This window comes from Bombus huntii, chromosome 2 (genome assembly GCF_024542735.1).
Source record: "Bombus huntii isolate Logan2020A chromosome 2, iyBomHunt1.1, whole genome shotgun sequence".
Classification (NCBI taxonomy): Eukaryota; Metazoa; Arthropoda; class Insecta; order Hymenoptera; family Apidae; genus Bombus; species Bombus huntii.
Window position 1 is genome coordinate 8,185,324 of NC_066239.1, and position 11,088 is coordinate 8,196,411.

Below are 11,088 nucleotides of genomic sequence, written 5' to 3' on the forward strand. Positions count from 1 at the left end.
GGATACAAACGCATAAAAAATTGTTATAAGAAAAAGGAAGGTAATTTAGAAGTGTTACAGATTTAAAAAGCTATATTGTGAGGAAGTAGGCACAAGTTTCTTCAAAATACATTAATAAACAAAATATATCCCTCTCAAAGAAGGAAGTATAAAATATAACAAAATTTTCATGCATATTTATCATAATTTTTCAATCTATTTATCGCACCGATTTTCAAGTACTTTTGTATTAAAATAATAAAATTCCATTACTCAACTTTTTATAGTTAATAGATTGTTACTCACTAAAAATTATTAAACAACGAAATTGAATGCATTTAGTTTATAAAAAAACAGAAACATAAAAATTAGGTGTTCTATTTTGTAGGACCAAAACGATCCCGAATCTACCGTGTGAATGACACAATTTGTTTCGATGTTCTGTTGTTTTTTCTACCGACTTTATAAAGTGTCACCAGCAGCCGAGGTTTTTAGGATATATGAAATTAGTATCGCGATTCCATTGTGATACATGTACAACAATATACATATATTCAGTATATATCATATGCATATCGCAATATACATATCAGCGTGTGAAACCGACCAAGAGGCCGATGTTGTTAAGATACACGAAATGAGTATCGCGATACTGTATCTCACGAGAATCGCCATACATATTCGGTATCTATCATACGCGTATATATACGCATAGGCTTGTGAAAAATCATTATTCAGATTTTTTGTTTCTATCGCGTGTCTTCATACAATTCTGAATGATCGTTCGAAAATGTACAAGATAGCAGGCACTTACAATTCGAAAAATACCCATTAGCATCGATTGCAGAAATAATTCTCGAATCGAATTAAGCGGTGACATTCCGGAGCATAAAACAGTTAACATAAATCCTTCCATACCGACAGTAGAGAAAAATTTCCCGGCCTAAAATATATTATTATTTTATTAATTATCCATTCCTAATGTAATTAATATACAGTCCTGCTTTTACTTACTAATGCATCTTTAAAAAGTTTATTTGCTACTACTTCTGGACTGACAAGAGCACTAGTTTCAGATATAAGCTTTGTTTCGAGTGGTTTAGATAATTCTTCTATAGCAAAACCTGGTGTATCAGTATCTGGAGGTAGACTAAGAGTTACAGAAATATTATATGGTGCTAATTCCATAGATATACTTTCTGCCAAACCGCGAAGTGCAAATTTTGTACTACAATATGCAGAATAGCCAAATATACCTAAAAAGTAGAAATGCCATATATAAGAATATGTTATATAATGTAAATCTATTTAATTGAGAAATTCGAAAAATACCTAATAATGCAGCTTGAGAAGAAGTTAATACTATAATTCCTTCCTGAGAAGCTTTCATTCTTTGGACAACAGCTTTGATACAATAATATGTTCCTAAGAAATTAATATTAATCATTTTCTGTAGATCTGCTATAGAGGTATCTTCTATTTTGCCACAAATTGCAGTTCCAGCACAATTCACCAACATATATATTGGACCCATAGTTCTTTCTAAATCACTCAGAGCTTTTTCAACAGCATTATAATCTTCACCAATATCTAAAGATAGATATTCAACTTTTTGAACATCCTTGTTTTTGCATGCATGAATGATTTCATTTCTTGCAACTTCTAATTTGTGAACATCTCTTGCAATTATTGTTACATGTGCTCCACACTTTGCAGCAAGAATTGCAACACATTTTCCTATACCACTTGATCCACCAGTCACCTGTCATAAAATATTAACAAATATTTTTGTAAGTAAACATTTAAAACTTATAAAATCATGCAGTTATAATTAGTTTGAATACAATTGTGTAATTTATTACTAAAATAAAATTTGAAGTAATTTTATTTACATTTTAAAAATATTTTAAAAATAAAAAATCTTAATAAGGGTTAGGTATACATTAGCTTTTAATTACTTACAACAACATGCTTTTTATTAACATCTCTTGGTCGTCTTCGCCAAAAGAAATATCTCACAAACGAAACAGCAATTAGTAACACTATAATTATTAATATTACATTAAATATCACTACCATTATTTTTGTTCTATGAACCTTTTAACAATATTAACTCCTGAAGAAAAACAAATCCAATTCATAGATTCAAGTATTACTATTATTAAAAAACGGCTTATATAAATATCTTCATTTATATTAAATATTACGTTCTATATTAAAATTAATCTTTGGAGCGGTCATATCTCTTGATATGCCGGTAAAAAATGAATAAAAAACTGATAACATTCATTTATCATCATAACTGAACTTTATTAAGTTTGTATGTAGAATTGTATGCGGACGGATTATAATTTCATGTAATTTGTAATCTTTATACCCCGGATATATAATTTTACGATATCAATATTTCTCATAATTGTATCACCTGGTATCACATAGACAGACGATACGTAAAAGTATAGACAAAATATATACAGGATATACCCACAGATATGTATGTATACTGTGGATACGAGGTTGCATGAAACCGCAAGAAACAAATTAATCGCAGTTATATTCTGGTTTTAGTACGTAGCGCGACTATCGTTTAACCGGTGTACTTTACTCTCTAGTATTCCTCTTCGCGCACGCAACGTCGCGAAGTCCCACGTCGTGTCCATTAGTGACAAAGTGTTGAGTGCTACGACTGCGAAAGGGAATACAGAAGAGTGAAGTACTACCAGTCAAACGGTAGTGGCGCCACACACTAAAGCCATAATATGACCAAAAGTCAAGTTGCTTCCACATCATATCACATCCATGTTCGCGGAATTTAATATCCATAGCAAATTCCATAGTATGTATACCATTGACGAAGTATTCAGTCAATGGTTTCATGTACATAGTTCGTATAAAACGTGCCTCGAATCGTCTTCTTTAATTTCAGATTTGATTACAAGAAAAACTAATGGTTATTTCTAATTTGAGAATAGCTCGTAGATACTTTTACAAGATTTTGCTTCATTTTGGTATTTTTCTTTATTCATACATTAATCTCATAAAATATTTATTGTACTTTTAAAACATGTATATGATATAAAATTTGATATGATACTAACATTTATTATGTAAAACTGTGCAATAAAAAATAGTTACGGAGGTACGTTATTTTTTGTGATATTTTAATCTGTCATTTTGTTGTATTACTAGACATTTGTAGCTTCTAACATATTTTAAAAATATGTATATATTTATATTGTATATATATATATATATTCTATATATATATATATATATATATATAGAAATGTAAGAATAATTCTCTTAATCTATAAATACAGGTGCTTATAAAAAATGGACGGAATTAAATACTATCGCTGAAAACTCAATTATAAAACAATGTCATATAAAACAGAAGAGTTTGAAAACAGATCTACAAATATTTGCTTAAAATTAACATTACCAAAAATATTTTGAAACTTATTCTGTAAATAAATCTTGTTTGGATACTATCGATATAACGAGCGATTATATATATCCTCCCCTTGATAATCCTTGATGACTTTGTAGATTGGGCTGCATTTGCATTACTAAATTTCGAGATTCCTTACGCAATCTATAACCGGCTTTCGCATCTAGATACAACAAACTCGAAGCTAACCAGTGGAACATGAACGAAACAACTGCCAAACCATATGACCATGATAAATGGTTAAAGTTTGGGTACATCAACCAGTCTCTGCGCCAACATTGCCCTCCAAATATTGATACTGCTAAAAATAATAGGGTTCCTAAAATTTGAAGATTAGTTGAAACTTTTTTGCTATAGTGATGTTACATTATTGAAAATTTCCATTTACCTGCTGTGATACAACACACAAAAGCAAAAGCTGAAAGCAACCATTCATAATTCAACACAAATTTTAAAGGCCAACGGACTAAGGTCAATGCAATCACAACTTGCGCAAAGAACGAGAGTAAAAGAGAAAGAGTAACAAATGTCTGCACAACCATTAACCACCCTGGCAATAACCATTCTCTGATCACATAATATTCTTCTGAGAAAATATGGTGACATCCATCAAATTGTTTGTCAAACTGATAATATGGATATCTAAACTGTTCGAAACAATATTCCCATAGTCCCATATGTTTAAAATTACTGAAAGTCTCTTGGTAAGATTCAATCCAATAGGGGCTGAAATTAAATTAATTCAACAATCAAGATATATTTACAAAATTAACGAAAGTTTATTATGTATTGAATAGTATTTAAAGACATGTATTTTCTTATAAAAAGAACTAATAATATGTATCAAATTTTAATGTTTGAAAATTATTACCTAGTAAATGCCATAACCAACAATAAACCTGCAATATATGTAATTACTCCACCAAGTACCACCGCGTCTAAAAAAAGAGATTATGAATGTTTTTAATGCAATGCAGGTCTAAAAAATGATATTGCTTACTTGAGGCACGATGATAATCTTGTTTATCAACAGACATGCCGATTGTTTGATGTTATCAGTATATAGACGTCACAAATCGTTTATTTATAAATCTCAAAAATATTCTCTTTATCGTAAACTTGCCACACCTTGCATTGTTTCAGTACTGCCAACAATGGTAATAATATAACTTATTGCTTGATGCTGACATACTATAGCCAGATCCACAGCCATATAAGTACATTCGTATACACTGCAGTCATAAATTTTATCTTACGCTGAATGGATAACGTCGCACGTAACGCAAAAATGATCTGAGGGTTTGGTGATTCCCGAAATCTTGTGACAAACAGTAGTATCGCGTATCAGATCTATTATATATCTCGTTTATGATTGAATATAATTCTTAAACTCGCCGCTCTAAAATGTACAGCGCATAAGAAAACTTCTTATTTTCAACACGGTCGGTATTTCAGAACATGGGATTCCATAAAATTATAAATCTATATATCACTTGCACCTCTACTTTGTTGCACTACTTTGTGTAAAGGTATATATATATCATATTGTTCAATAAGTTTATTTCTTACCATCTTTGCGTTGAAAATGAAGAAAAATTGTAACATTGTATGAGAGAATCTGGATGGTGTAACGAAACAATATATTGTTCTACTTTACAACATCCTGAAATTTATTTTATACCATTCTTATCACTGTTTACGTGTGTACATCATTAATTATTATATTATATAAATTACAGTCGTGTATGCTTATCTTAGATACCTATTGACAGGTGGCTCCATGCGTTCGTTTTAGAAACTTCTTCGATATTCCCTCTTTGTTCTCAGGATAACCATAATCCACTGATAAGAATATCTTTCACAGCAAAATTAGTAACTTCTCTTTCAAAGAAAGATCTTTAATCAGTAAATTAATGATCATTCTTTGTTTTATTCATCTCCAAACGTAACTGTTATATACAAGACATGTCACATAAAACGAAATATATTTTTTATTAACGTTCGTTATTTTCGTTTCTTAGCAAATATTCGTTGAATGAAGAGGAAAATCTGAAGCATAAATCATAATAAAATATATGTCCGAATATATGTGTCATTATTCAAACGGGTAGCTTAAATGCATTGCACGAGAACCGTAGTCGAGATGAAAAAGCTTCCGAAATGCGGATCGATCCTGCGCTCGGTGCACGGCTCCAGGGCGGGTTGCATATAAATAGGTTCCGACGGAACACGATCAACTTAAGGAAGTTGTTGAAATAAAATTAGCCTGTTGTCTGTACATGATCTGACTTTTTCTTCTTAACTCGTGTATTATCGACCGATGGCGAATTGACCGGAAAGATTATTAATTAGCCAACCCCGGGAACTTGAATAGTTCGGTGCTCGTAGAAAGGGGTGGGGGTAGATGGGTCGTACGTGCATTCACCCCCGTTACCGAGGGGCAAAGTCCCCGCTTCACCCTTGCCGTTATCCTTCGAGCAAAAGGTCACGTACCACCACCCTGTCGATCGTTCACCTCGTCCTGGGAGTCACTCCTGGTAGTCAGGTTAAAGCGGAAGGTATGAAGAACCTCTTTGCACTTGGGATATGAACGACGCGAACGTGAAAAGGGATGAGTCGCATTATCTCCTAGCAATTTCTACCTGATTAAATGTAAACCACTGTCGTTTCAAACTGGAAAATAACAAACTTTAGAGGACAGATTTGCAAGGATGTTTAGGTTAATTATACTAATGAAGGAGCATGGATTACGGTTTTATACGACTTTTCTTTTTAAAGTAATCGCATTATAATTTTATTTATAATATAACCACATGAATTATATTTAAAGGACAATAATGATGGAAATTATTATTAATTTATTATGTATATGTATGCATAATTTATATTTATATATATACATATACATATATATATACATATACGTATGTCTGCACATATGTTAATTAAATGTATTATAAATGATAATAAATAAGTGATATTTGAGGTGAACGAAAGTGTAAGGTAATGTGTTGTATAAATGATTACGTATTGTACTAATACGGGATAGAAATTTATTGTCACTGATGCTTATTTCACAGAAGGTAAACGTACGCTTCGCGATATAAATTATCCATTATATGTTTGAACGTATTGCGCAAAAGCATAATATATTAGTTCTTTAACACATTGTACGCCATTCACAGATCGCCATGTCATGAATTATTGTTTCGCACGGTAACATACATATGATACTCCTTGAGAATAATAAAACAATACTAAACAAACAAAAACGTTTCAAAAATCGTAAAAAGAAATGTATTTCAAAATATCGTTTATAATATCCTAAGAGGGAAACGGATTAAGTTGTCCCTGCACTTTACTCGTTACTTTCTTACTCAATAACGTGTCATTCGCATTTTTATCATCGCGTAAACGCGATCCTGCTATCTCATGGCCAACAAGGAGCAGTTCGATGGACTTCGATATCGTGTTTCGTGCCTTCCGAACGGACGATCGAGCACGAAACTCTCGACGTCGGACAAAGACAAGGAATAATACGACGTGGCAAACAATGAACCCCTTTCGGTATTATGTTCCCCGTTCTGACGAAAGAAATATCCAGTGTCGTTCGTCGGCCGCCGTGGCGCAGGCGGCGCGACGCGGCGCGGCGGCGCGCTATTTCAAGACCGCGACAAATTATCGTTCGCTCGATACTCTAGAATTTTATATTTGTCACGAGTATATTTCGGACGTAATGGCCGTTTATTACGCAACGACTCCTGGTCTCACGTCAAACGTGGGTGGCCATGTGAAAATTACGTAACGGTAACAGCGTTACGATGTAACTCTCTGTGTCCCTTGGATGTCCGTAAACGGACAGGGGACCGCAAACACCGGGAAACACGAACCTACGTCCACCGGGAGTCGCTAATCCTCGAGGTGAGGCAACTTAGTTTCCGACTCTCGACGCCCTCGTAAAATCCGGAATGGATCTTAAGCGGTCACCAGCAGCGATTCTCCGTCGTCGAAACGTTTCGATCGTGCGGAAAATTCGACACAGGAGAACATCCTGCGGTGAATTCGCGACGCGAACCTTGTCCCTTTCGTGGTGAGCTGCTTGTGTGCATCGGTTCCGGCTTACGGAACGGGTAAAACCGATACAGAGCCGGGCCACGAGGAGAGGATCGTAGAGCAGCGTTGGTACGATTTCGGACAGAGAAGCGTACGTTGCACTCGCCAGAAGGGAGTGTCCCGTGCGACCCACCCCTCCCCTCCGTCCTTCGCCACCGCCTCCGCGTCAGTACCCCTCCTGTGATACCCTAGCTACGACCCTGGGTTCCGTGTCTCCCGGGCTGCACCGGGGGGTGAACGCCCTCGCCTGACCCAGACTCAGAATCGATCTCCATTCGTTGCACTGTTGGCAACCCTCACTCCCGCCCCACCACCTCTCCGAGGCACCCTCTGTCCCAGGGAGGCTCGTCACACTCGTGGATTCTCCACGGAACCAGCTCCCTGGAACGTTAAAAAAAAAGAAAAGAAACCCAGCTACGGTGGCTGGGCCTGCTGTCTTCGAGCTACCGAAGAAAACCACCCTTGCCATTTGCGGTTCTGTTCTTTTCGTTTTTACGCCACGGCCAGTACTTACAGTTGTAGGTGGTAATATTTTTTCAAGAATTCGAAAAGATGTTCGATTAGAGTCTTCTACGAGGTAGAATTATAGCGATGTTTCAGGGAGGGGAGAATATTATATGTTTCTCTTAAATGAGATTGTACTTATTCAACGTTCGTTCACCCCTGTCAATAATATATTGATCGAATGATATTCCGAGAATTTATGCAAATTCGTCTAACAGTAGAAACCAAGAATGAGAGATAGAAAATCGCGAGTTTCTTCGAAAATCATTGGCCTTCAGATATCGAAACCGATTTCATGGGATCGTATAACGTGAAAGAATTTTAATGGATGGATATATGCTATTTGCATCCCTCTGCAGCTCGTGAATTGTTAACACTGTGCTATTTCAGTGAACGTTCTCTCTCTTATAGGTTTAAACGCAGCTTTGAACATCCTGGCAGGATCTATAGAATGCCGGGTAAAAGCGACCGCCGATCTATTTTCCCCTGGTAAGCAGTTCCACGTGTTCGTATCGCGTTCGCGTAATTTCAAGCCGAGTAACAAGTGCAAGCCAAGTAACTGTGTAAAGCTGCTTGCAAATATAGTCACATAGTGGTTGGACAGCGTGTCATTTCGTATCGCCATGAAAATTCTTAAGGATGCTACGTAATTTTATCTTCCCGATATCTGAGTGACGTAAGGATGTCATTTTTGTAAAACAATCTATACACAAAGGAAAAAAAGCGCTGGTAAATGATAGTGAATCAAGCAAAATTACGCGGTTATGGATGAATTATTTTTTTATTGAACGACCGTGAACGTCAAGGGATGAAACAGTTGCTTTACGAGGAAAAGTAACATCGAAGTGGTTTCACGTCATTGTAGCTGAGACATTATCTGCAATATCACCGCGGTCATTTTACTCGAAGCACCGTAACTTCGTATAAAATTATTAGCGTGAGCTTTATATAAGAGCTGGCTAATGAAAATAAATCAAAGATAATGACAGGCTTCCTAAAGTGTCCTCAGGGTGTGAAACGGTGGGAAGTTTTCATCGCATGATATACGACGGTGAATTAAAAAGGCAGCTCAAAACCCGGGATCGGTTTATCTTTTATCACTCTTACGAGTGTTTAAAATTGAAAGAAAGCGAGCCACTATTTAAATTAATTTTCTTGTCACGAATAAAATTATGGATCGAGTTATACGAAGTATTACCAGAGCTTGAAGTTCCAAGCATAACGATACATTTCTTTTTCTTTTTTTTCCACATAATATACCTGAAAGAAATCATATTTTTCTCTTAAAGTTTTGCGCAGAGAGAAGTTTTAAACCATTATCCATCACATTATCCGTAATCAAAATATTTCTTCATTCAAAATTATTATACACATACAATTGTTATAATATCGATTCCGCAGCTCATCGCCGCATTTTCTATATCAAAATTAAAACCTGAAGAATCAAACAAAGTGACACTAATTTCAAATCCATCTTGCGAATTATCATTCGCTATTAGTGAAACAGTAAAGCAAAAGTGAAACAAAATTAGTGCAATAATAAAAAGACACAGTCCTGAAGTCCATCGAAAACGTTTCTCATTCGCATCCATCTAAAGAACATTTACATCCCTGCGAAGTCCCTTCGACTCGTACATCATCTTAAGTACTGTCCGTACATCCCGTAAACGAAGCACCAACCCACCGAAAAGGCGAAAGAGAGACGAGATAGAAGGCGAAAGCAGAAGCCGTGGCTGGTCTTTGTTCCCATTAATATCCAGGAAATAATATCCCACGTAAAACGCTTCCGATGGCGAGCGAAAGAAAGTCATTTACCGGCCCCGTCGCGACTGAATTATAGGAGTGGCGCGAGTCAAAGGGACGCGCATCGAAGCGTCCTGTGCGTGTATTACCCCGGCTAACGATTTCATCCGCCATCCGCAGGGGGTGAGAAGCCGCCGGGGAGAGAAGCGATGCGGTGGCAGCACCAGAAGAAAAAGTCACTCGAACGAGAGATAGAGAAGGAGAGCGAAGGGTGCAACGCCGCGTAAGTAAGTAAGTGCAGCTCGGCTCGATGCATTCTTCTCGGTTTTCTCTTGGTTCCCGTGGCCGTTACGAGAGGTCCAACGGACTTTTTAACGAGCCGAGCCGTTCCTACGCCTTCTAGCTGCTGCTGGTGCTCGCCACCTCGAAGGGGTGGATCGCTATCGTGGCCGGGAACATTATGCCAGCGCCGTCTGCGAGACATTGTGCGCGCCAGCTTCCACGGAATATTACGACCGAGGAAAGAAAGATATGCAGAAACAGCAGGGGGATGAAAGGGGGGAGTGGAAAGGGGGTGGCGGTGACGCGGGGTTGGATTCGATGGGTCTCGCTCTTTCTCTCCCTTCCTCTTGTCCTGATATTTCCGTGGCTCTCGCAGTCTTTCAGCCAGCTTCGTGGGAGTGGTTCGAAGGAAACGCGACACGACGTTGCTTGTTTATTTATTTATAACGGCGCGTTTTGATGGATGCGACATAATGAATGGAGGGTTAAGAAGCGGACCGGTGTAACGCCAGTGACTGATTTCTGCTGGATGTCTGGAGCGGATTAAGGCAACAGAAATAGAAAAAATCGAATGGGATTGTATCGCAGCAAACTGCGAAACCGTGGATGCTAATCGCCTAGTTTTATCGAAGCTTGGTGTTATTATCTGAAATTAATTTTTTTTTTTTTTTTTTTTGGTACTGCAAAGATCTTGGTTTTGATTCGAAGAATATAACACATTTCGATACTTAATAGTTTGTTGCTAATGGCGTAGATATGTTTGAAAACATTACACAATATTCTTTATGTAGATATTATGTATAATATTAGTTACATATAACGAAGGATGAGTATCATAAATTCCGTGTTCAATCATAAATTTCTATAAATCAAAAACTTATTTTTGAGTACGAGAGGCATGATGTAATCGAATATTGGGAACATCTTAAAACTACGTATATCATGTAGAAGTATTCATAAAAAAAATAGCTTCGGACAACGACTATTTGTAAACAAATTCCGCGAAATTTTCACTA

At 36.6% G+C, this 11,088-nt stretch overlaps 2 protein-coding genes and 1 long non-coding RNA gene across 3 annotated transcripts; 1 reads left to right on the forward strand and 2 right to left on the reverse strand.

Annotated features, from left to right (window-relative positions):
* Positions 1–54: 54 nt before the first annotated feature.
* On the reverse strand, positions 55–2,668 carry LOC126878369 (3-ketodihydrosphingosine reductase). The gene is made up of 4 exons (XM_050641143.1): positions 1,942–2,668; positions 1,312–1,741; positions 994–1,235; positions 55–922 (listed from the first exon to the last, which is right to left on the reverse strand). Exons 1-4 carry the CDS (start codon positions 2,056–2,058, stop codon positions 710–712), a joined length of 1,002 nt encoding a protein of 333 aa, XP_050497100.1. The 5' UTR covers positions 2,059–2,668; the 3' UTR covers positions 55–709.
* Positions 2,669–2,677: 9 nt separating this feature from the next.
* On the forward strand, positions 2,678–3,121 carry LOC126878387 (uncharacterized). The gene is made up of 2 exons (XR_007695646.1): positions 2,678–2,815; positions 2,906–3,121. It is a non-coding gene; the product is annotated as an uncharacterized LOC126878387 (long non-coding RNA).
* A 201-nt stretch (positions 3,122–3,322) lies between these two features.
* LOC126878376 (uncharacterized) lies at positions 3,323–4,645 on the reverse strand. Its single transcript, XM_050641153.1, has 4 exons — positions 4,431–4,645; positions 4,302–4,368; positions 3,819–4,156; positions 3,323–3,749 (listed from the first exon to the last, which is right to left on the reverse strand). Exons 1-4 carry the CDS (start codon positions 4,465–4,467, stop codon positions 3,487–3,489), a joined length of 705 nt encoding a protein of 234 aa, XP_050497110.1. The 5' UTR covers positions 4,468–4,645; the 3' UTR covers positions 3,323–3,486.
* Positions 4,646–11,088: the final 6,443 nt, after the last annotated feature.